This window comes from Globicephala melas, chromosome 2 (genome assembly GCF_963455315.2).
Source record: "Globicephala melas chromosome 2, mGloMel1.2, whole genome shotgun sequence".
Classification (NCBI taxonomy): Eukaryota; Metazoa; Chordata; class Mammalia; order Artiodactyla; family Delphinidae; genus Globicephala; species Globicephala melas.
In genome coordinates, this window is record NC_083315.2 from 33,034,590 (window position 1) to 33,060,793 (window position 26,204).

The window sequence follows — 26,204 nt, forward strand, 5'->3', positions numbered from 1 at the left end:
AGCTGTTGGCCACCAGGCAGGCCGGCCTCCCTTCTGCTTGGGGTCCACGGAAACTGTGTACCACTTAGTCCCTCAGTTCCACTGAGAACAAGATGGGGCATGCAGTGGCTCTGAGATGTTCTTCCCCCAAGGAATCCCACCTCCCTCAAACGTCCAGGAGAGCGAAGACATCTGTACCATTTCTGTTTTGTTCCCGAAGACTCTGGGTACACCTTAAATAAGTACCTGCTCTGCTCTAACATCTTCAGGAGTAAAATTAACTGACCTTAGAGAGGACTGTTTTTTGTTGTTTGTTTTTTGAGAAGGAGAGTTTGGGATATCAGTTAAAGAAATATCTATCAAAACTTTTTGTTTTATGTGTATTTGGAGAGGCCCAATGAAGTGGGAATCTTGAGTATTTATTGGGTGAGTTTCAGTAAGCAGACAGGCACTTTGAGTAACTTGGGCCCCAAACGACTGTTTCTCCCGCACACCCATTTACTTGGACCTGGAGTTTATAGGCTAATGGCCTTAAATGCCCTTTCCATGTTGACTCATCCACGCCAGCCAAGTCCTCACATGGCACAACCTAGTATATGTTTCCCTCATAATCCCTTCATTGCCCTTAAAACTTCCTGTTTTTGAAACCGTCTTGGGCTTTTCTCAGTCTGTTCATATACCACAAAATAATTTAAAGAAGGAAGTCTCCCTGTGGAATAAATGATATGGAGGGGAGCAGGTATCCCCAAAGGTGGTGGGAGATAAGGGATGTTGACTTTTCCAGCACAGCCTGAGCAACCCACTGGCAGCCTGTATAGGGTTCTAGAAGGGTTCGAGTTGATATTCCAGCACTTTTGCAGAAGTCCCCAATCATATAATTAATGGCACTGGTGCTGTAGACCTTTCATTCTGCCCTTTCTTGTCTCAAACCTGTACAATGACCGTGTAGAGATACTGTTTTTTGCACTGCCAAGGGCTGGGATTGTTGGAGAGCAATCTGACCAAATAAAACCCCCTGTGTGTGACACCAGCTCATGTGTCCAGTTAAATGTCCTACGTATAATGAATGCTCACTCGTGATCTTGACTTTTCAGAATGGACTTTGATGATGAAGATGGAGAAGGTCCCAGCAAATTTTCAAGGTGAGTTTACTTTATGTTCCCTAGATTTAAAGAAGCCAAGACCATTTATCACCTCATTGGGACCAACAGGGGTTTAAATGTCTTTCATCATTGAAAGAAAGCCATTGCCTCGTTCTGTGCCAGTATTTGGCCTGGGGACAGGTAACTATTAGCAAACCTGCCAACCCCAGCCTGGATGATCAAAAGTTAAGTAACGAATTATTAGCTCTTTTGGCTTTTTGAATTAAATACTGACTGCCCGTTTCAATGGATTCTTTTTTAAAAGACAGACCTAGAGTTCAAGTTTAGAAAAACAGTCAAGATAAAGCCTCTTTTTCTACCGTGGAAAATAAGGAGAAATATAAGAAACCTGGGTGGCCCTGTTCTGGATGTAGGATATAAAACTGGACCTTAAGTTCCTAAGAGCTGTATCACCCACTGGCCACAGGACAGCATCTCTAACTAGGCTCTGTGGGGCTGTCCTGAGAACAGACCGCCTCACAGAAGGATACTGGCCCGTGGGAGCCGGTGGTGGTAGATGTACCGCATACATGAAGGACAAGGCCGGCCCAGCCCCATGGCTTTTTTTTTCTTTATTATTTTGTTCAAGTTACGGGAGGAAGTTTGGCAACATGGAGAAAAGGGCAAAGATCAGTCTTAGCAAAATGCCCATCTGTACCCAGTTTACTTATGGAAGGGCCTGCCTTGACATTCCTCCCCCGCTGCCCCATCAAAGCACTCCTAATTCCTGGTGTTTGATGCAGTTGAAAACGTACCCCAGGTTACGGGTACCTTTCTCCGGTACGCACAGTCCACGGTTTGGATTGACAACCTCGGTTATTTTATAAGTGTTTTTAGCAGAATGATGTCCGTATTGAGCCCCGGACCCATGGCCTCCGCCAGTTTGCTCATCCCCATGGCAGTTACGTTTGGTTGGCTACCTTTTACCCGTGTTGTGGGTGTGGATTGAGCACCCCTTCTCCAAATCCAAGAGGAACATGCGTCTCGTTCCTATTCCTGGGCTTCCTGGCGTCTCCAAGTCCATAGAAAGTCTTGTCACTTGAGACGCTTTCCTCCCCGAGAACTTTGCCTTCCATCCTCCCCGCTCCGCTTGGGTGAGAAGGACAGGGAAGGTGGAGCACGCTTTGACCTCGAGTGACCCCAGAATTTCTAATCAAATCAAGACACGAGTTTCAACAACAAAAGCGTGTATTAGTTTGCCCTTGGTGCAGACAGAACCCCAGCTTAGATGTCCACCCATTTCTTAGGATACATTTTAATAGCAGGGAGTGCTTTGTTCCCGAAAAGAGAGCTAGCCTCGGAAATAAGGGCCCACATCTCCCCAGCCTAGTTTGCGCTCGCCTTACACAGCCTCCCTTTACAAGGAAACAATGACCTGTGGTTTCTTGGATCAGAATTCCCCTTGAGATAACATTCCATCGCTTGTTGACCTCAGGAAATGGTGGTTCCTGGGTCTCAGAACAGAGGGAGGAAGAGAGACGAGGAGTGACGTTTGTTTGACATGGAAGATCAGTGTCACTGATGAAATAACAGTGCAGGGACACAGAGAGCTCATTGTTTGAGGTCCCATCAGGAAGAAACAGAAACCCTAGACTCTGTGAAACTGTCTTGTAAGCCCGCCAGTGAGTCAGGTTGTACATAGTCAGGGTTCAAACCTAGGCTTCTGGGAACCGTATCCTTTCCCCTGCACATGGAAAATAAGAGGGAAAGATGGGACATGCTTCCAACATACACTGGTACCCGCGGAAGCCTGGGCCCACTTCAGTGTGTGACCGTCGGAGAGTTGATGGACCTGTCAGCCGGAGGGGGCATCTGAGCTGCTCCCAGCTGGGGAGGCGACTGAGGCTACCCGCCCTCCGCTTTGCGAGCTGTTCTGGCAGCCGTCCAGGAGAGGGTTGGAGAGACTGCTGCAGGCCGTCTCCTGCCCGGTGGCGGGCATGGCCTGCCTCGGGGCCACTTCTGTTTCCTGCTCCTGTGCTTACAATCAGCCTAGGGAGCCCTTGGGCGAGGCCCTGCCAGAGAGGGTGGCTGAGATGCGGGCATCTCACAAGCAGAATTTGCTGTCTCAGAATCGGGCCAGGGTGCTAGGCTGTGATTTCTGTCCCCCTGCTGCGTGTGCAGCCAGCTTTCCCAGGGCTTCTCGAGGGTGGTCCCAACTCAAACGTCCGACCTCTCGTCAGACGTCGTGTCTCAATTTCGGATATGGGAAATGCGGTCACAGCCACATAGGAGGTAAATCAATTGGGTTTGGTTCCTGCCTGATCACAGCAGGTCTCAGGAAGAACAAGGTAGTAGCCATGAAGCTGCCCACAGCTACCTAACCACACACATGCACACGCGTGCACATGTGCGTGTGTGTACCCAGCCGCTGCACACAGGTACACACATATGCACGCGCACATGCGCACACACATGTGTTCCAGGGCCAGAAATGCCCTGAGGCCCGCTGCACCATCCCCAGGCCTCAGCCCTCCTTCCCACACCGGTTCATGCCACTCTGGGGGCTGTGGGACGCAGCAGGACAGGGCTCTGCTGACCCCGGATGCTTCCCACCTCCCACACAAAGTCACGGGCAACCTGGTGGGCAGAAGCCAGTCTGCAGGGGCTGAGGATCATACTGGGGAATGCAGAATTGAAGCCTGGGGGAGACAGCTCGTTGAGCAGCTTGGATGTGGATAAAAAAGGAAGAGGGCATTTGGGGCTTGGGGAGGGAGACCACTCTTAAGGATGGGAAGAGACCAGGAGCACATGTCCACGGGGAGGGGGAAGAGTGAGTATAACCAGGGATTTGGAAGGTTCTGGAGTGGGGTTGGGGAGAGATGGGTGAAGGGAGTGGGGAAGGGGAGGGATAGATCCAAGCCCAGCAGGGGGACCACCCGTCCTTGGCCGCAGAGAGGAGGAGCTGCAAGTGTAGCTGAGTGTGATGCTGCTGGGTGTCCGGAGAGTTGAGGGGTTCATTCTGATGGTTCCTCCTCCCTGGTTAAGCAGAGGCCATGTGCTGTCAGGGGCAGAGGCTTAATGGTGCGCCTGAGAGAGAAGTTTGGGATGCCTGGGTGGAAGAGGTGTACGAACTGTACTGTAGACCCCACACCCGCACACTGTGTTAGCGTGCGGTTTTCCCCCAGCAGCGCCCAGCTGGTTGGATGCCGGGGGATGCAGACGGCCTGTGCACTCAGGCCCGGGGGGTCCAGCAGGGGGGCGGGGTCAGCAAGGTGGTTGATGTTGATGAGAGGGCCGTTGAAGAGGTCAAGCTACAGGTCCAGCTGCAGAAGGAAGAAAGGCCAGGAGCAGAGAGAAGTGAGAGTTGCTGACCTGGGAGAACATGGAGGGGAGTAGACTGGAATACAGCTCGTGCCACCCCACGTTCGTGGTCTGCAGTTTCAGTCGGGGTCTAACGTTTTTACCTCCGTTTCGTCCATTAGCCTCGTTGGAATTCAACCTGGGACATCCCAGACTTCCCTCTCAGGCACACCTGTAAGCCTCTGCCCACTGCAGATGAACGAAGAACCTTCTGCTTTTGTGGGAATCTGAGGGAGCTGGAGAAGCAGCGGGTGTGTTCACGAAGTGGGGAGTCGCAGCTCTGGGAGAGGTTGGCCGAGGCTCAGGGGTGGGGGGATGGCTGCTGGAGAAGAAGGGGGAAGCGGAAGGTGGTACAGCCGGGCGGGCTGGTGCAGGTCCCCGCTGTCGCCTGGGTGGCTGGTGGGGACGGTGACAAGGAGCCTGGAGGGTGGTCGAGACAGGTATGTGGGAGCGTCAGGGGAGTGGGCGTTCGGAGCCGGCCTTCCTTCCCAGGCTGGGCTCCACCTCACGCCTCTGGGAATTCCAGTTGCCAAGTCATCCTCCTGTCATCGGTCGGGGTTGAGCTCTCCATCTCCGGGAAAACTGAGTACACACCAGGAAGTGTTTCTCCGAAGACGAATCTCCCGGGCGGGGGTGAGTGGGGCTGGACCCGCCTTCGGGGAGGCCAGCGTGAGCCCCTCCCTGACCCCGTCCCCTCGCGGACAGCCCTGGTCTCCCTGGGAGGCGCTCGCAAATCCTGCCCAGCAGATCCAGCATCCCTACACTCGAGGAGAGGCCAGAGCTCTTCCATCATGCTGAGCGGCTCAGGGTTCTTCCTACTTTAATGCCCCCTTGGTGGATAATCTAGTGAGTCCCAAAATCCCCTTTTGTGCCTGCAGCTGGGCTCAGTGGCGTCCTTTTTTCTTTTAATTCTTTTTTGTTGTTGTTTCTTTGTTTTTTTCATTTTGGCTGCGCTGAGCGGCATGCGAGATCTTAGTTCCCTGACCAGGGATCGAACCCGCGCCCCCTGCATTAGTAGTGCGGAGTCTTAACCACTGGATTGCCAGGGAAGTCCCTCGGTGGCGTCTTGAATACTGTTTCATACACAGGACAGCTGGCATCCCAGAGCTGTCATCAAGAGAGTCAACTTTACACACCATGCTCTCCGTGTGACTTACATATATGTGCATACACGTGTACGTGTATGTGTGTAATGTTCATTAAAACAGAAGAGTGGAAACATGCAAAATAGAGATCTTTTTAAATGTTGGGTTTATATCTTAGGAACAACCAAGTGTTCACTCCCAAACCCTTAATTTTTGTCACTACGTGCTATCAACCATGTTCACACTCATTCTGCACCCTTTCTCAGAAGACCCAGGAGATCTCGCAGGGAGTTCTCACATCTGTTACTGTGAATTCTACTATAGTGCATGGGACCATCTACAAACCTGGAACTAAAAGACCTCGTTGATGAGTTTTCTTAGTCTCTCTTCCACCCTTCACCCTTCACCCTTCACCCTTCGAGGACCGGCTCCAATTGACCTTTCCGAGGTTCCATCCATCATCTGTGTGACTCTCAGCTGTTCCCTGGGGACACAGTGTCACCCAATTGCAGCAGTCCAGAAGGAGTCCTTATATTTTTTTGTAGGGTTTTGCCAGTGAACCTCTGACATTATCTAAAAGTAAAGCTGCCCACGCTAGGAAAGTTTCCACAGAACTGACTTTTCCTTTTTCATCACACCCATTTTGATATTTTCCTCTTGGTTTCGTGCAGTATTTACGCTTGTGGGCATTTTGTTTCCTGGCTCTGTGGGTTGTGATGATGTTTTAGTTTAATCTTTCCCTGGGAATCTACCACCCTGTTTTATTTAGAGCTCTGATATCAAAACCCCATTGATAAGGGAAAACTATGCAATGTGGGCTTGTCCTGCAGAGATCTTTCCTGGCAGAAAAAGAAAAAGATTGTCATGTCCCAGAATTCTCAGTCTGTCCATCTTCGCTGAGAGAGCTGAGCATTTTGTTTCGAGGTGGGAAGATGCTCAAAGTACTTCTGATGCAGAGAGGGCAGCTGGGAAGGAGCAAGGATTGCCTTTTTTTTTTTTTCTACTTTATTTATTTATTATTTGGGGCTGTATTGGGTCTTCGTTGCTGCGCATGGGCTTCCTCTGGTTGCAGCGAGCCTGCTCTTCGTTGCAGTGCACAGGCCCCTGATTGCGGTGGCTTCTCTTGTTGCGGGGCACGGCCACTAGAGCGCGGGGGCTTCAGTAGGTGCGGCACATGGGCTTTAGAGCACAGGCTCAGTAGTTGTGGCTTAGGGTCTTAGTTTCTCCGCGGCATGTGGGATCTTCCCGGACCAGGGCTCGAACCCGTGTCCCCCACATTGGCAGGCGGATTCTTAGCCACTGCGCCACCAGGGAAGCCTGGATTGCCCTTTTTTGTTGGACTTCATCTTATCAGTAACCTTGTGGGGGACACCCTGGATTGGCCATGTGGACTCCGTTTAGAGCAGGGAGAGATTCAGCTGAGCCTTCTGACACTGCCGAGTACACACCCAAGGTGAGCACTGCCAACCTTCCCAAACATTCTCCTTGCCTCAACAGCCTTCGTTCTTTTTTTTCTGGACTGTGATCTTCTTTTCTTTCTTTCTTTTTTTTTTTTTAGTTGGAGTGTAGTTGCTTTACAATGTTGTATTAGTTTCTGCTGTACAGCAAAGTGAATCAGTCACATGTATACATATATCCACTCCTTTTTAGATTTCCTTCCCATTTAGGTCATCACAGAGCATTGAGTAGAGTTCCCTGTGCTATACAACAGGTTCTCATTAGTTATCTATTTTATACATAGTAGTGTGTATATGTCAATCCCAATCTCCCAATTTGTCCCACCCCCGCTTTCCCCCTTGGTGTCCATAGTTTGTTCTCTACTTCTGTGTCTCTATTTCTGCTTTGCAAATAAGTTCATCTGTACCTTTTTTCTAGATTCCACTTATAAGCAATATTATACGGTATTTGTTTTTCTCTTTCTGACTTATTTCACTCAGTATGACAATCTGTAGTCCATCCATGTTGCTGCACATGGCATCATGTCGTTCTTTTTTATGGCTGAGTAATATTCCATTTTATATAGGTAGCACATCTTCTTTATCCATTCCTCTGTCGATGGACATTTAGGTTGTTTCCATGTCCTAATAGCACCACAGTAAACACTGGGGTGCATGCATCCTTTCGAATTATGGTTTTCTCTGGGTATATGTCCAGGTGTGGGATGGCTGGGTTATGTGGTAGCTCTATTTTTAGTTTTTTAAGGAACCTCCATATTGTTCTCCATAGTGGCTTCGACAGCCTTAGCTCTTATGAACCAGTAAAGTCTGCCAGAGAAGTTGGGTAGAACCTGGCATGGTGTAGCCCATGAGCAACCAAATTACTAGGGGGTTTAGCTTGAGACCTTCTCGTCATTTCAGTGGGTTGGGGTTAGGATTGGAGTTAGAACGCTTTGGAATGAACTCCTTTCAGGTGGACCCAACCCTCTGCCCTCAGGCCCATCTGGACCAGTCACCCCTTCGTAGATGTTGGGCTCTCATGCCACTGACTTCAGTTTTGATGCCCTTCTTTCCTTGCTCAGCAACCCCAGCTCCTCCTGCTTTTCTCCTGCAGAGACTAACCTAGATTTGCAATGACAGTACCTGGATAACCCCAGACTTTGTAGAGAAGGGGAGGAAATCGTTTCTGGAGTCGTAGGTAGTCCTGAGCTGTGTCTCTCTAGAAGCCGCCAGGCCTTTTCTTCCCCATAGAGCCTTAGGTATCTTTGCCTGTCAGTCTCCCCGGCTGTTCCAGCTCTGAGGCTGGGACCAGTCAGCGCTCTCCTGAGGAGCCTAGTTCAAATCCTGGGGCGTCAGTACCTCTCTGAGCTCAGGGTCGTCTTCCACAAAGGGCGGTCCTGAGGACCAGAGCAGCGACCAGTGGGAGAGGCCTTGGGAGGCTGTGGGGGAAGTGATCCCACCAGAATGGGGGTGATCAGAGACTGGGCCTGGGCCTCCTCTTTGCAGGACCTGGGCTTTCTCAGACTCCATCTCCCTGTGTCTTGGGTGAGCCTTATCTTCGGCCTAAACACCGGGGTATCTCGCAGCTGCTTTGCAGAAAACCATGCCGTGGATGGCTCCTGGGGGCGGGGTTCCTGCCTCTTTCCCAAGGAGGAAACATCTTTTGCTCCTTCTGCAGAAGCCTTGGAGCCCAGGGAAACTGCCTCTCTGGATATGCCTCTGTGGGTCCCCTCCACAGGGCCTGTGACCAGCGTCACTGTGGGGCTGCCCAAAATGCCCTCCTCGGGCCTTCATGGCTCTCACGGTGCCCTGCCCTGCCACCCAGGAAGGGCTGTCCAGGACAGGAAGGGTGTTCCCTGAAAGCTTGCAAGATGCAGTCTCCCTCCTGGTGTCAGGGAGGAGGAGCCAGGGCCAGTCTGAGCCTGAGGCTGCTGTCAGCCGGCAAGGACTCGTGTGGAAACCCCCCAAAATCTGGAACGCCCCCCCAAATCCTCCCCCCTTGGTCAGGATGGTTCCCCATCCCAGTCCTGAGGGACAGATGGTCTGCACCTCTGCAAAGGGTCTCCTCCCACAGTCTGACTGCCCCCTGGCTGGAGGGGACGGATGCTTCTTTCGCATGAGAAGTGCTGAAGACCTTTACCGAATCAGACCTTTCCTGCTGCTTGGCCGTGTGTATCCAAGTGGACAGAAGAGGCGTTTTGCTTGTTTCCTGCTGGTCTGTTGTTGAGACCATGGTGGCCTGGAGAGCAGTGCGTGTGTCAGGAGGTGGCGGTGGAAGCTGAGGTGTCATAGAGGAACATGGCCCTGGTCCCACCTGGAGCAGGGCTGCTCTACCAACAGTCCTGTCACCTGTGGAGCTACTAAGCTGGCAATGGCGGGGGGTGGGTGTCAGCACTGACTTCTCAGGTTTGGGACCTGGCCGTGTGGGTGACCAGGCCGAGAGGGAGCTGGTCGTGTCCCTGATGGTGTCAGGCTGTCTGCCACCCCCAGGGCTCACAGCTGGTGACAAGAGCAAAGAGAGGCAGCTGGAGGACTTAGGTTTACCACACGCTCCTCTCAGCCAGGCCTGCCTAAGGGGCACGCAGGGTCTTGGGGCCCTCGGGTTCCTGGAGATTTCTCGGGACTTTTGTTGTAAGTCCTGTTTGTTCGTAAGTCCAGCAGAGTTAGCCTAGGTCCCCAGCTAACACAGTCGGCTCTCTAGTACTGTACTGGAATAGGTTTATAATACTTATCACACAAATAATACGTAAAAGACAAACACAAAAAATAAAGAAAACATTTTGACTCTTACAATACAGTACCTTGAAAAGTACAGTAGCACAGTACAAGAGCTGGCGTCCAGGGGCTGGCATCGAGTGAACAGGCAAGAAGAGTTACTGACTGGAGGAGGGAGAGGAGCTGGGAGATGGTAGAGCTGAAGGATCGTCAGCAACAGGAGACGGAGGGCGAGCTGCAATGTCACTCACGCCTGACGTGAATGGCGCAGGCTCTGGTTCCTCGCTGGAATCAGATGCACGTTCGCGTCTTTGAAAGTTCGAAACTTGAAGGTTTGTATGTGGAGGACTCGCTGTGCACAGGGGCTGTGTCTTTGCCTGCCCACTCTCTGTTGCCTCTGCTGGTCTGTCAGCGTCTGTCCTGCCTGCCCGCCCCAGCGCTCAGACCCTGAGGTGCCCCAGGTGTCTCGGGTCTGTGGTGACCGGGAGACCTGGCCCCGGCGTGGAGCTGTCCTGTCCATCTGCCTGTGCAGGCCTGTCGTTCCCTTCCCACCAGAGATGGGAGACTCAGCTGCCATCCACGGAGTTGAAGGAAGATCTTTACTGAGATTTCCAAAGCACCCCTATTTTGTATTTAATCAGGATGGACGTGTATCTCACTGCTCCGATTACCCTTAGGAGGTCAGCCTTGGGAGCCGAGTTGGAAGAGAAACCCAAGGCAGTGTGCAGCTGCACTTCCTCTTTCTTGCCCTTAGTTTCTGCAACCGTGTTCCTGGGCCAGGCTGGGGGCCCTCTTGTCCCAGCAGAGGTGTTATAGCCGACGGCTGTGCCTGCATCCTCAGCTGTCACTGCTGCAGAGCCCTTGCCCCGTGCCCACGTACAGAGGGGCTCATTGCTTTATTGATGCTGCACGTGGGGCACACGAAACTCAGATGCCAAGGGCACAGGCTGCCCCTGCAGCTCCTCCAAGCAGACCCCGCATCGGCCCACACCCTGTGAAGGAGGTGGCCTGGGTCCTGGGGACACTTCCTTCTGTTTTCCCAAGAGGGTGTTTTTCCTGTTTCTTGCCTCCGTGATCTTTCAAAACGGACCTATATATACATACATGTATATGAATAGACGTATACGTATTTTAATAGATTCCGTAGCTACGCTCATTTATCTTGTTGCTAGGTAACTGGCAGCTCTTCGTCATTTTGACCTTCTGTTGATAACTCAGTCTTATTTCGTGAAACGATTGGAGCATTTTCTGCACTGGTCAGTCAATACAGTCGGTTTTAAACAGTTGCCCTCGCGTCTCCGTCAAGGACCTGATGTCATGAGTTGGGTTTATCCAGTGCAGGGATGAAATTGCTTTACATCCATGTTTAAGAACTTCACAAAGACTCTTCCCCCCAGATGTTTACAAGGCGAGATGGTCTGTGGCTCTTTTGGAAATAGGATCAGAAGCAGGCGTGCCCTGGTCCAGTCTTGGCGCGGTCGCTGTGGTAACTAGCCAGGGGCTTGGACTTGGCCCTGTGGGTCTGGGGCATCACTGAAGGGCTGGAAAGGGAAGAGCTGGGTTTGCGTCTTTAGAAATATCCGCCCAGTCACAGCACGCAGACTGAACTGAGGGCGATGAGATGAAAGAGGTGACCAGACTGCGGAGGCTGGGGGCACCGAGGTGAGGGGGTGAGAAGTGGTACCAGCCGGTGGGCGTGGGCCGGGAGAAGGTAGAAGAGAACCGGCAGGTATTTAGAAAAGATCTGACGCAGACTGAGCGTGAGGGGAAGAAGCACTTCACCGTGGGCTGCCCTGAAGGTGAGGAAGAGGGGACAGCGCATTCCCGTGCCGTGAGGCGAGTGAAGGAGCTGAGCGCCTGCTGGAACACAGGGCGGAAAAGTGGGTGGGCCCCGACTTGGGGTGCAGGGGGGGTCCTAAAAATCAAGCTGAGGAGGTGGAACTTAGATGGCAAGCCGTAGGAGCAAGTTAGGGTTCGGGAGTGTCTCTGAGCAGGAGATACGGGGAAGCATGTCCAGGGCCCCCCGGCAGGGATGTGCATCCCTCATCGTAATGTACTGTTCCTGCGTGGCCAGAGTTTCTGCCCGAGACACCCTTCAGCAGTCCCAGGCAGCGTTCTCTGCACACCGTCTCCGCTCCTGTCTGCCTCGATGAGGTGCAGGCTGGCAGGGTGGAGAGCACGCCCCCAAGCGAGCTCACCCAGGCCCTCCCGACGCACAGTGCACAGTGGGCCAGCGGCTCCAGGCCACCTGTGACAGGTGTGTGTGGAGGGCGCAAGTGGGTGATGGTGATGAAGACTGGGGCACACAGGAGTCCCCTGACCAATTGCCCCCTTCTCCCCACTGCCCCGTCTCTGTGATGGACCCCCTCTGCTTGGTTGTCTTTACTCTCTCCACAGTATACGAGCCCCTGCCCAGGAACCTGAGAGCTGAGAGCCGTTTCTCCTGAACAGCGGGCATCCTCCCTTGTCCCATGCAGCAGGGGTGCTTGGGCTGCCTCCGGCTGTTTCCTGTGCTCCCTAGTCCGCTGCCAAGGGCCCTCACTATGGGCAGGAGGGGAGACTTTGCCCCAGGAGTCCCCTTGCTGGCCTCAGCTGCCCTCTCCTTCTGCCTCCCCGCAGGACTCACCCACCTCCGAACCTCTCCCCAGCAGCCCGCTGAGGGGCGTGGGAGACCCAGGCCCTGTTACCAGCCCAGCTTCTCACGCTCCTGGTTGCACGGCCCTCTCCTCCAAGCCCCAGGACCGCCCCTGCACCCAGACCTGTCTGCTCCTGCCCACAGAGGCTGCATCCCAATTCCAGCCCTTTCTTTGATCCTGCTGATTCTCCCCCCAGAATATGCCCCCTTTACCTGCTCCCTCCCAGCTCCTCCCCCAGCCCTTCCAGGAGCACCTCCCCGTCTCCTCTCTTATTCTCTCCTGGGGTCTTTACTTTCCATGTGCCTCTGGGAGCATTTAATCCCATCCTGCCTTCATTTCTACTATGCAAGGTGATGTTTTACCATCCTAACTGGTACTTAGCTGCTTTAGGATAGGAGCGGGGCATTCCCTGGTTCCTTCGTCCCCTCCCCCTTGTGCGCAGGCTCAGTGCTTTTTGTATAGAAGGTGCTCACCAGGCTGCCCGGCTTAGCTCCTCCCCCTTGGTTTGTCGTGTTCACGTGACCCCTGCCTGTGATCAGGCCTGCCTGGCGTCTGCTCCCAGCCTGGGAGGGTGGGGTGCGAAGCCCCATGGATACATGCAGCGTGTGAGGCAGCCTTGCCTGGGGTGCTTCCTTTCTTGCTTAGTGTCACCCTCATACTCTGAGCACCTGTGAAACCCTAAATCCTACAACGGACGTGTGATGTACTTTTAGACAGTTCTTTTATCCAAGGTGACAGCTTTGTCTCAGTGTCGTTGAACTGGGTTGGCTGTCACTCCCTTTCAAGCCTAGAGGTGATAATCTCGAGACAGAAACATGCTATCATCCCTTTTGCTAGTTTAGCATCTTAACACGTCAGCGAGGGTTGCTCTCAGAATTCCTGGCAGTGCTGGGCTTTTTAATTGGCTCTCCGTTGTTTAGTGAGCGGGATGCACCTGTTCTGTTACTAAGCTGCAGAAGATGTGCAGCACATAGTGCGAAGGCTTGTTCACAACTCGATGTGACGTAGGTCTGTGGCGTGGCTGTTCAGTGACACCAAGAATGGCAAGGCTAGACATGTTTCTCACTGCGGGTCAAAGTAAACCACGGATTTGAGCAGATGGTAACCACATTCGGTGTGTGTGCACGTGTGTGTGTGCGCGTGCACGTGTGTGTGTGCGCGCACACGTAGCATGTACAGATCCGTGGGTGCACCTGGAAAGCATGTTGAGTTCACTTTGATGCCTGAAGGATAATGTCTTCATTCTTTATGCTTATTAAAAAGTACTTAGGTACATGGGAGCAGTGGAAAGCTTTGAGTACATATTTAGAGGTGAGTCTGAGGCATCTGTAGAAGCCTGTCCCCACCCCACCCCCCGAGAAAGAAACTTGCTAATGTGTCGGGGAGCTGCTCTGCCCAAGATGTGTTCAAAGCCACTGAATTAGCCGTTACGAGCTAGTCTTTTGATGACTTGGCATTAACGATATACGTGCCGTTTTACACCGTCAGACAGTAACCCCCAGTCTGATCCTTCTCTTTCCCCCTCCCCTGATCTCGTGCTTTCGGGAAGAGAGAACCACAGTGAGATTGAAAGGAGGCGGCGGAACAAGATGACCCAGTACATCACCGAGCTCTCTGACATGGTCCCCACGTGCAGCGCGCTGGCCCGGAAGCCAGACAAGCTCACCATCCTGCGCATGGCCGTCTCACACATGAAGTCCATGCGGGGCACCGGGAACAAGTCCACAGACGGCGCCTACAAGCCTTCGTTCCTGACGGAGCAGGTACCCCGTTCGTCCCTCGCCTGCGTGCTTTTCTTCCCCGGTAATGACATCATTGGAAGGGGAGAGAATGATTGACAGCATCGCCAAGATGAAATAAGCTACGTGGGGAAACAGGGTTAAAGGCTGAGGTAGGGACGAAACCAGGGGATTTTATTTCCATTCTTCACTAGGAAACGCTCTTCCAGGGGTGTTTGTCTGATTTTGCGTCCTCTGCTTTTTAAATTTCCCATGTACCTTAATAAGGCATCACTCAAAAAAAAGACATTGTGCTTAGCATGCTAATATAGGAGAAAGCCAAGCAAAACCACAGTTCTTCTGTGGTAGAATAGCGGTGGTGATCATGATGGCGATCAAAGTTTTGGTAGCTGTCACAACAATCATAGAGGCAAGGATCCTAACAGCCAGCACTTAGGCCTCTGCCCTGAGCCGGGATCAAAGTCAGATCTTTCTGTGCAGGATTTCATTCAATCCTTATTCTAGCCCGAGGAGGAAGCCTCTGTAATTCATCCCTGCTTTAGAGATGAGCAAGTGGACTGGAGGCTTAGAGAGCGTCAGTCCGCTGCTCAGTGGCGGGGCCAGGAGTTGACACAGGTTGGTCAGACCCCAAAACCATGTATTTAACAGCTGTACTAGGAGCTGCATAGTTGGGAGGAGCAAACCCAGGAAATGGTCAGCGGGAAGTATTTTGTAACTTGACCGTTCCCTGCGCTGGAAGGCCTGTGTTCTGGGTCATGGTTCTTCTCCATGCTGGTCAGTAGTAGCGCAGATCATCAGATGCCCTCAGCTTCTGTTTGCTCACCTGTGGATGAACATGAGCTCTCTGCCTTCCTGACTCTGAGGGGTACTGCAGGATAAAGGAGATGATGGACTTGAGAGCACTTTGTATATGGTGCAGGCAGGGGAAAGGGAAGGGATGTGCTGTCGGAGATGCAGGTAGGAAGTGTTAGGTCTCGTCGGGGGCTTCTCGGGAGAGAGCTGGCCCTGGCAGGCTGTGAAGGAGCCCCAGAAGATGCACAGAAACGGGAGAGGAAGGGATTCGACACGAGCAGACCAGTGAGCACAGAGCCTTGGAGGAACAGGTGAGGAAGGCGTGTCCAGAGACAGAATCGTTTATTGTGCCAGTGTGAAGAATCCGTTCATGTCACAGGACTTAGGTTTAGAAAAAGAGCAAAGGGAGAGGAGCTAACATGTATTCCTGTGTGGCAGGCATTTTAGCAAGGGCTTGGGTCATCCCAGGGCCCACGTGTTCCTCACCTCGAGGTGTGAGGGGATGTGGCAGCAGAGTGACCCTCGCTGGGAGACCACGGGGCCCGGTGGTCCAGGGCACAGGGCCCAGCCTCTTTCCACCTCTGTAAAAGGACCACAGTGATGGCTCCCACCTGGCAGGGCCGTGGAGACAGGTCAGGGAGGCAGCAGAGGAGAATGTTTAACACGGGGCTGCAGTGGAATGAAGGATGGAGAGCCGGCAGGTGAGCAGACAGAAATGCATTATGTGCCTCCTGACCACTAGGATCGTGAAAAGCTTTTTCTCTGCATTTCTTTAATCCTTACGTGGACCTGCCACGGTCCATATTTGACATTAATCTCTTTACCTGTAAGTGACTGAGGATTAAGAAAGTGAAGAGAAGAGAGAAGGCAGTTATGCAAGTTACATGAGTCCTCCCCATCTTCCTCTCTCGGTTCCCAGGTAGGTTGTTGATGACAACAACAGCTACAAGTGTTAAGCGCCTACTGTGTGCCAAGCCTTTACTAAGTCCTTCACGTGTAAGATCTCACTGAACCTCACAGAATCTCACTGAAAAAAACGTGTGAAGAAATGGAAGGCGGAGATGCTCAGTAGGGAGCCCAGACTTGCACGGTGAAGTGGGAGGGCCGTAGCTGATGGTCTCCTTTCATGCCACAGTCCATGCCTTTAGACCTAACTGTTGGCTTAACTGGAGAATACAGGCAAGGCTCATTCTGGATTCGGGGCACAGGACCTCGGTCATGAGTGACGTGCTCCCAGAAGACAAAAACCGGGGAGGAGGGTGTAGAAGGAGGGGCCCGTGATGAGGGTGAGGCTCTGTTCCATAAGCCCTTCCCACAGTCCTTGCAAAAGGGCTGAAACTGTGAAAACCTACGTGGAGGCATCAGCGTCCACTTCCTCTCCTCCAAAGACAGAGGATTCTCTACTTTCCCAGACAACCTGTTTCGTTTTTTACAGTCCTTCCTGTTGGCAAGATCTTCTCCATACTGAAAGTAAAACCGCTGACCCAATCTTCTGAACTGAGTAAGCATCTAAGCGACATGGAACAGCAGAAGGCCAAGCAAGAGAAATGGACAAAATAAACTTTTCCTTAAAAAAATGCTTGTACAGCCTGCTTCCACGCTAGATTCCCAGACAGAGGATGTTACAGTTCTGACTCGGCCAAGGGCTCAGAGACGCTGGCAAATCTCCCCAGTTTCTGCTCCCCAGCAGACTCACATGTTCTAATTTTCGGGCTTTTGGAGCCCCCTCAGGACGGGCACTGAGGGTGGGGTCAGATGCTCTAGACTCCACGTCTTTTGCCTCCATGCAGATGGCCCTTACTCTGTTGTTCCAGAGGGGCTTCCACCTAAGATTACACGTGAACAAAGGATTCCCAGCAAAAAGTGCTTGCCAACCACTGACTGGAAGGATCCCTTTGTTCTTTGGGCCCTGAGCAGTGTGTGAGGTTGTTAGAGAGGCGGCTGTGGACCCCAGCACACGGGGAAGAGATAGCCCCCCAACTCCTGCAGGAATGGAGCCCCTTTCATTCAGCAGGAAAGGGCTCCTGAGCTTGATGGGAGAATGACAGGGTAGGTAGCCACACCTGAGCTGCCTGCAGGCCCTGCAAAGAGAAGACTTTATAACAGAGTTGACTTTGCCCCCTCTATGTCCCTCTCGGGATGATGGCCAGGCTTCCTGCCGCCCATTCATTGATCCCAAGCAACTTCCTTCCTGCCTTCACTGACAGTCATGAGCTCTGTGAGTGTGACTCCAGGGCTGGTGCAGTCAGCCTCTCTTCTCACTGTAAAGTGACATGGACAATGCTAGGTGCCCTGCCACCTTCTGGGATTACTCTGAGAGTCTGTTGAGATGTTGGCTGTCAAGGAGTCCTGAAAATTTGACAGACATGCAGATGTAAGGTGATACTCTTACATCTGCCGCCAGCATTCAGCTCAGAAAGGAAGGAAGAGAAGAAGAATGAGTGCACTCTGAGTGTGGCAGGTGGTGGCTGGGGAGACACCTGGTGCCTTTCCTTCTCTCCTTCCACTTTCCTATGATCCCTCCCTCCCTTCCATGAGCCCCGTGTGTACCGGGCCCTTCTGCTCCAATGACATGACTGCAGTTTGAATATGTAGGTGAGGCCATTCACACCTCTGACAACCCAACACCTCCTGGTGATCACTTCTTGCTCTCTCATTCCCCTGGGCTGGAAATTTCCTCTCTCCCTAAGAGAGGCTGGTTAAGACAGGGTTAACAGTGTTTGGAGTAGCTGTATCTTAGGGCTAGTATAAGCTTCATGCATTTTTACAGCTCATCTTCCCAAAACAAACAAACAAAAGCCCCAAAACTGTTTGTGTATCACAATGAATTTCTGAATAAAAGTTGAAGGTTGCTAATAAGACTATTTAATTGGCCTGGGTTTGTCCATGCTTGGTCCTAATCATGATTTTTTCTTCCCAGGAACTGAAACATCTCATCCTTGAAGCGGCTGATGGATTTCTGTTTGTAGTGGCGGCTGAGACGGGGAGAGTGATTTATGTGTCTGACTCCGTTACCCCCGTGCTGAACCAGCCCCAGTCAGAGTGGTTTGGGAGCACCCTCTATGAACAGGTGCATCCTGACGATGTGGAGAAGCTGAGAGAGCAGCTGTGCACCTCAGAAAACTCAATGACAGGTCAGTGTAGCTCTCTCTCTCTCTCTCTCTCTCAAAACTTTTCCCTGGAGAAAAATTTCTTTCATTAAACATATCAGGAAGCTGGAGGTCAGAAAAAATTGCCTACAGGTGAGGGATGTATTTGACTTAGCTTGTGTAATAGCTTCATTCATCCTGTAATGTTTTAAAACTTCATTTTTAATACATCATTTTTTTCCTATATTTTACCTGCAATTAGGGCATGTCGCCCCTAGGAAGCACTGTTGACACATTAGTCACAGGCACATGCTCTGAAATGAGGGTTATGCCTCAAGTGCATGATTATTTGTGAACCTGATTATAGGCACTGATTTCCCAGACCTTACTTACCAGAAATGAAATTTCTCATTGAGACATTTAAATACAGTCAGCTCTGCTCTAACCCAAAATGCACATCATAAAAATCACTGCAGTAAACAGAATCATGAAACAAAACCCACAGGGCTTAGTGGGAGAAAGTGGGCTGGGAACACAACACTCAAAAATTTGTCAGTGACAGGTAAGAACAAAACTAGGAACCTGATAAAAATGGGAGCACGGCTTGACACATTCGATGGTTAAGAAATTTATAAATATCACCATAAATATGACACTTGGCCTTGAAACTGACTTGAAGTTTACTTATGGAAGCGAGCCTCAGAAGGGCTGCCACTTGGGTGTTCCTGTGAAATGGTGCAAGGACAGTCACGTGAAATCAGGCAGAAATCAAAAACTGTAACACCAGATGTTGGACAGGTTACGGCTCATAACACACACGGTAAATTGAGGCGGCTGCTGTGTGCCTGAGTGTGTGCATTTTGTGAATTCCTATGTGGCTGAGTTCAGCTGGGTGCAGTTTTCTGTGTTCATCTAGTATGTCTTGCAGATGAAATCATGCATAAGCAAACACAAAATTCACATTCTGCTCAAATTGTCCCCCAGTGGATCAATGGCACTGGAACAGATTTGCGTTTTCAAAACAAGCGTTATAGTAGAGCTGACTTATACCGTGATGCTTGCATCCCACTTTATGATAGATCTGTTTGTGCGGTGGTGTTCCTCCTGCCACACTGAGAGCCACTGGATTCTCATCCACTTCTGTGTCTGCCTGCAGAGCCTTACTCAGTGCTTGGCATGCAGTAGGCTTTCAGCAGAAGCCTGGTGAGCAAATGAGGCAGTGCTTTGCTCATTGTAGTGGTCTGCTAGGGCTGCCATAACAAAATACCACAGACTGAGTGGCTTAAACAACTGACATTGATTTTCTCACAGTTTTGGAGGCTGAAAGTCCAAGATCAAGGTGTTGACAGGTTTGGTTTCTGGTGAGACCTCTCTCCCAGGCCTGTAGACGGCTGCCTTCTCACTCTGTGCTCACATGGACTTTCCTCTGTGTCCACACATCTGTGGTGTCTCTCCCTGTTTATTTATTTATTTTTGGCTGCGTTGGGTCTTCGTTGCTGCGTGCGGGCTTTCTCTAGTTGCGGCGAGCAGGGGCAGCTCTTCGTTGTGGTGCGCAGGCTTCTCATTGCAGTGGCTTCTCTTGTTGCGGAGCACGGGGTCTAGGTGCATGGGCTCAGTAGTTGTGGCTTGCAGGTTGTAGAGCGCAGGCTCAGTAGTTGTGGTGCAAAGGCTTCGTTGCTTCACGGCATGTGGGATCTTCCTGGACCAGGGCTCGAACCTGTGTCCCCTGCATTGGCAGGCTGATTCTTAACCACTGCTCCACCAGGGAAGTCCCACTCCCTTTTTCTTCTTATAGGGACACCAGGCCTACTGGATTAGGGCCATACTCTTTTGACTTTATATGACTTTATTCACCTCCTTAACGGCCCCATGTCCAAATACGGTCACATTCTGAGGTTCTGGGGGGCTAGGATTTCAAGATATCAATTTAGGGGGGACACAGTCCAGTCCATAACACCTATGATAAGACTGAATCAGATGTTGTCAAAAGTGACAGCAGTACCACTGTTTCTGAACGATAATAGTCATTTTCTCAGTGTTGGTTATCAATGATACATGAAAAGGAGAGAGAAGATAAAGGATTAAGGTGTGAGGACAGAGCCTACATTGTGCTTATCTCGTGTCTCCTGAAATGGTGACACGTGACCGTACTTGTAAAACAACGGCGCTGAAACAGACGCAAAGAAAGACATGCTCTGCCATCCCCCAGCCTGGGGTGAATTAGAGAACTCCCTGTAGAAATCGTTGGGAACACACCTTGTAAAGTTAGATATCTGGGAGGGATGTGAAAGGGAAATAAAGCAGCCAGGAAGTGTTGGTTTGACAGCTGAAATCACCTTCTGTGGAAAGAGCTGTCTTTTTCCAGACTTCAGTGTTTGAACACAGGATGTGGCTTTTTGAAACCAGTCAGGAGACCCAGCTGGGGCAGTTGGTGGGGGAAGTGATGGTCAAGGGCAGGTCAGGCTCTGGGTCAAGGGTTTAGCCAGCGGGCTCACCAGAGTTGGGTGGACACTTCTGTCTGTGGGAAGTCTTAATGTGTCTGGCAATGTTTAAAGGGGCAGAGTGAACCACATTTGGACAGAAATGTCCCTGGAGTGGACCCTGGATGGTGGCCTTGGCATCCTTCGCCTCCAAAAAGTTCCTTGTGCTCTTTCGTGGCTTTTTTTCTTTTTCCTTTCCTCTCTTCCTTCCTTTCTTTCTTCCTCCCTTCCTCCCTCCCTCCCTTCCTTCCTTCCTCTCTCTCCTTTTTTTTCTTTTTTTTCCCTAAGAACACTGAACACGAGATCCCTCCTTACTCCATTTTAAAGTGCACGTTACTGCATCCTTAACTCTAGGTACAGTATTGAAAGCAGATCTCTAGAACGTACTCATCTTGCGTAACTGAAACTTTATACCCATTAAGCACAAACTCCCCATTTCCCCTTCCCCCCAGCCCCTGGTAACCACCATTCCCCTCTCTGCCTCGATGAGTTTGACCACTTTAGGCACCTCGTATAAGAGGAATCAGGCAGTATTTGTCCTTCTGTGACTGGCTCATTTCACTTAGCATACTGTCATCTAGGTCCAAACCTATTGTCGCAAATGGTAAGACTAACCTCTTTAAGGCTGGATAATATTCCATTGTATGTATAGACCACATTTTCTTTATCCATTCATCTGTCAACGGGCATTTGGACTGTTTCTGTATTGGCTATTGTGAACAATGCTGCAGTGGACGTGGGAGTGCAGATAGCTCTTTGAGATCCTGCTTGCAGTCCTTTTGGATATACACTATAGCCAGAAGTGGGGCTGCTCCCAGGCAGGGTTGATTCTCACCCAGGCTCTCCTCATATAACAAAAAAGGTGTTTACTAGAAGCTCTAAGTTTATGTTCTACTAGCTTTGCAACACCAGCAGAAACTGTTAGCCTTCCCAGTACTTCCAGCAGATGTCCCAGGATTGGCTCTCTTGGACCAGCTTGGGACACCTGCTCTGCCCTATTCCGGTGGCTAGGGAGTCTGAGCCAGGGTGTGAGGCCAGCTTCTCCATCCAGGGCACTTGGACCCGAGAGGTGGGGAGATGTGATTTCCCAGAGGAAATTAGTGCAGTCACTAAAAGTTGGCCCTGGCTGGGAGAGCCAGGCTCTGGGCGTTAGAAGCGATGCCCATGGGGAAGGATGGGCGTTCTCCTGGAAAACGGGGAGCACCTTCTCCTCTTACTGGGAATGCTGGGGATATTGGGGTTTAAGGATTCTGAGCTGAAGATGGAGCCAGTGTCAGGTGTGAGGGAGGGCAGTGATCAGGTGAAAGTTTGATGGAGGGAGGGGCTGCAGAAATAATTACTGTGGGTCTTGGAGTGACCTGAGCCCCAGCTTACTGTGTGGAAGGAGAGGAACCAAGGGGAGGCCCGGGCTTTCTAGATGGTGGCAGAGCCTCTGACTATAACTGGATGTGCCCAAGGGGTGGGGTCAGAGGGCAAGCAGCACAGAGACCTGCCCAGCAGAGTGCAGAGAGAGCGAGTCCTTCTCTGTATCTTCCATATCTATCCCAAGACCCCACCCACTCACCACCACTCTGGAAAGCGCTGATCCTGGCGAGCGGAAACTGGAAACGCCTTGTCAGTGACACTGTGCTGCGCAGGAAGTGCCTGGTGGCCCCGGCTGGGAAGCGGACGTGGGAGAGGATAACCCGTGGCCTCGTCAAGACTAGGTTTATTTGGCCCATTTCCCCACTCTGCTCTTCTGTGGCTCTGTTTCTGCTTGACTCTTCCTTCATTCAGAGAATTGGGTCAGCCTTTTGGTTCAGTATAGGGAAGAACTTTGCAATAGTTAGAACTGTCCAAAGGCACAAAGAGTGTAAAGCCAAGTTTGGATTAACCTTCCTTCCTTCCTTCCTTCCTTCCTTCTGTCCTCCCTTCCTCCCTCCCTCCCTCCCTCTCTTCCTTCCTTTCTTTTCTTTCCTTCTTTCCTCTTTCCCCCTCTTTCTTTATCCAGTCACTACTTTTTAAAAATCATTGGGGACTTCCCTGGTGGCGCAGTGGTTAAGACTCTGTGCTCCCAACGCAGGGGGCCCGGGTTCGCTCCCTGTTCAGGGAACTAGATCCCACATGCATGCCGCAACTAAGAGTTCGCATGCCACAACTAAGGACCCTGCCTGCCGCAACCAACACCTGGTGAACCAAATAAATAAGTAAATAAGTATTTTTTAAAAAAATCATTTATTCATTCATTCAACCATTACCTGTTTTGCATGGCCATAGAAAGGTCATTTGGGATGCAGCCTCTCCTTCCCAATCACCGACAGGAGTTTCCAGCTGTTGTTGAATGAATGGACCTCCATTTCTTAATTGTTCCAAATTACTTGTGATAGTTCAGGGAGAGCCCCAGCCAGGTCGGTCCCTGAGGCCTTCGGCTGGAAAGCTCCAGTGCGTGATTCACATGTCCCAATCAGCTGTGATTAAGCTTCCCTATCTCCCCGAGAGCTTCGCTGAAGTCCAGAGATACTTTCAGCCTTGGATCACAGGATTTGGCCGGGCCGCGGTCCGGGCACAGATAGCAGCTCACCAGGAAGCCGTGCTCAGCCAGCTCTGCCGGCTGACCTGTCATCACGCTGTTTCTGGGAGAGGTTAAAGATGCTGCATCTGCTGTGCAGTCTCCCTGCTCGTCCGCGAGAGGGGACGCCTTTGGGACCCATCGCACGTTTTGCTTTTATTTTCTCACTCAACCCTAACAGGGAACTATTAATAACTATAACAAACTCTCTTACATTCTGATAGCACGTTTTTACCACTTTAGTGGATATGAACCCAGGCTGCACCTGCATCTCCTAAGAGCATCTTAGAAATCACAGGCCCCCTGGGCCTAGACTCAAGAGCTACATTTTAATGAGATCCCCAAGGGATTTATATGCACATTCTAGATTGAGAAGCCCTGAACTAAAGAATTTAGCAAGTTGTGGTTGGGGTCTTGCAGCTGCTGGGGTCGGAGACATCCTTCGACTGCTGGGGCCGGCAGGAAGCGGTGGGATCGGCCCCAGCGACCTCTGCTGCCCGTCTTGGATTTGCCCAGCTCTCGGGCCTGAGGCCAGGCCTTTGGGGAGAGCAGTTGGAGGAGCAGCCCTTGGAGGCTTGATGCCCAGGGCACTGGCTAGCCAGGCAGGGGCACGAGCATACACAGAGCAGCCCGCAGCCCTGGGACCTCGCTCTGCAGTCCACACATGGCAGACTCTCCACCAGGGTCAGGAGGAGGTTTGCAGGGTCAGCAGTTGGCATCCTCCCCTGCAGAAGAGGAGGAGAGCAAGGAGCTGAGGGTGGGCTCACACCGCGCCCTCGCGGACCCTCTGGAGCAGAAGCAAACTAGTTACGCGTGGCACTGCAGAGGACAGCAGGCCCGCCTGGGAAAAGAGCTGACGGCAGTCAGCATTCAGCCTCACCCACCCAAGGCAGCTGGGCCTCCATCGTAACACTTTGCAAAGGAGGGCAAGGACGAAACTGTGTTGGACTCAGCCACGCAGCTGGGTCCTTCCGGGAAGAAGGTCAGGCCACTAATTGGTCCCCCAGGGGTCCCATGAAGTCCACCCCTGTGGTATCAGCTCTGGAAAAATATAGTCTGTTTCCAAATGTCAGTCATGAAGGTAACTTCATGAAAACCATACTTGCAAATCTATAGCTTATTTTCTTTGGAATAGCCACACTTAGTCCTGGACTAACGCCAGACTCTGAACTCCTAAACGCATTCATCCGTCCCTTTCTTGCCATATTAGGTAATGTAGATAAATGTGCCCCCCCCCAAAAATCCCTATTTTATCTGAGTCAACTATTAACACTGTTATTGGGTTTCTGCTGAAATAGAAATAAGTGTTTTAGTGGCAAGCAAAGCATGTTTATTTGATTCAGGCTCCTTAGAAATTGCCCAGTTGTGTAGTAAACACTTAGGCCACCGGAAACAGCGTTTAGAGTTGGGTCGCCAGAGGTGCTTGGTGAATGCACGTGAGAGCGCAATCGGAGAATCACGAGCTGGTTAGTTTCATGTCTTCCTAGTGACTTTTCCACTAGAAACCGCAACCTACTTAGATCTGTTATCCCAGATGTTTCTCTGGCGCCAGTTCAGTTCTTTCTCATTGTTAAATATTTATACAACCTGCCTTGTTTTGCTTTGCTACATACATAGCATGTTGTTGCTGCTGAACTGTTTGTGTTTTTCTCACATATTTTATGTTGAAAGATATCTCATGAATCTGGACAGATTTCCAGCTTGGGTTGCTGGGTTCATTATCACTCTGGTGTCACCGCGGATAAAGGAGTTGGGCATTGTTTTCACACACGTCGCAGGTTGTGGCTGGACGGCCAGCTTCCCTGCCATCAGGGAGAGCAGAGAGACCTCACCCCAGCCTGCGTGTGTGCTCACCAGGGCGGCTGAGGGGTGAGATGGGGTGGGCACGGGGGCTGAGGGGAGACCACTGGGGGTCGTGGAAGCATCCCTACGCTTGGAGTCAGATGGGCCTGGTGACTGTTCGGTTCATGGCCCTTTATTTTGTGTGAGTGACTTAATCTCCCCGGGCTAAGTTTCCTCACCTGTAGATGCAGACAATAATATGCCCCCTACAGGACTGCGTTGAAGCATGCACGACAGGACATATGGGATAGTATTAATGATTGTGTTTGAGAATTGTGGAGATTTCATTCACTTTTTTTTTTTTTTTTTTTTTTTTTGCGGTACGCGGGCCTCTCACTGTTGTGGCCCCTCCCACTGCGGAACACAGGCTCCGGACGCGCAGGCCCAGCGGCCATGGCTCACGGGCTCAGCCGCTCCGCGGCATGTGGGATCTTCCCGGACTGGGGCACGAACCCGCGTCCCCTGCATTGGCAGGCGGACTCTCAACCATTGTGCCACCAGGGAAGCCCTCATTCACTTTTAAATAACTGAAAATTATATTTAAACACTGATGTGGATCAGTGGTTTTCCAAACTATCTGTCTTGCTTGCTTTATTTCTCTTCTTACCCCTATAAAACCTGTCTTAGGATTTTGGCGCTGTTGACAAGGGAAGGTGGGTAGACTTTGACCTGTCTGAGTTTTGCCAGTTATGAAAGGATGGCTTCCCCCTCCCACCCTGTGCTTGAGATCCCCCATCACACATTCCGGAGGAGGAGAGGGGTTGCAGAAGTGCTTACTCTCTTTCTCTCTTTGTTCTGTTGGTTCATTCATTCATTCATTCATTCATCCAGCACGTATTTATGGAGTACTAACTCACTTTGTGCTGAGTGTTGGGGATATAGTGGTGAACAAAACTGACGCAGTCTGGCTCTCCTGGAGATTAAAGTTTAGTGGGGAAGAGAGACAGCAAAGAAATAATCACATGTAACACACAAAACACACCATGACAAGTGTTAAGGAGGAAAAGTCCAGCGGGGGCATGGAGAACAAATAACATAGGACCTGGCTCATCTGGGCAGGTTGGAGTGGGCTCTTGTGAGTGAATGAGGCTTGGTGACATCTGGGAGCTAAATGTTACCCGAGGAGACGGTGGAGGGTGAGGAGGGTGGGTGCTCAGTCCCAGAGCAGTAAGTACCCAGACCACTGCAGGTTTTCAACCAGAGGAGTCCCGGGATCCATGGTGCTTGCGAGAAGCTCACTCCGGCTACAGAGTGGAGAACATGCTGTGTGGGAGCCAGCCTGGGTGGGGGGAGTCAAGGTAACGAGGGTGTGGGAATTATCCTGGGGCGGTGATGCAGACGGGGGTTAGGATGGTGTCTTAGTTTCCTTGAGATGCAGTCACAAATTACCACAAACTGGGCAGCTTAAAACAACAGGAATT

At 51.3% G+C, this 26,204-nt stretch overlaps 1 protein-coding gene across 8 annotated transcripts in view; it reads left to right on the forward strand.

Annotated features, from left to right (window-relative positions):
* ARNT2 (aryl hydrocarbon receptor nuclear translocator 2) overlaps positions 1 to 26,204 on the forward strand; it is a 203,148-nt gene that overhangs the window by 54,564 nt on the left and 122,380 nt on the right. For all 8 annotated transcript variants that reach the window (XM_060293758.1, XM_060293759.1, XM_060293757.1 and 5 more), the window contains exons 3-5: positions 1,074 to 1,121; positions 13,843 to 14,056; positions 17,745 to 17,958. In XM_060293758.1, the coding sequence (XP_060149741.1) occupies positions 1,074 to 1,121; positions 13,843 to 14,056; positions 17,745 to 17,958 (476 nt within the window). The remainder of the gene's footprint in view (positions 1 to 1,073; positions 1,122 to 13,842; positions 14,057 to 17,744; positions 17,959 to 26,204) is intronic.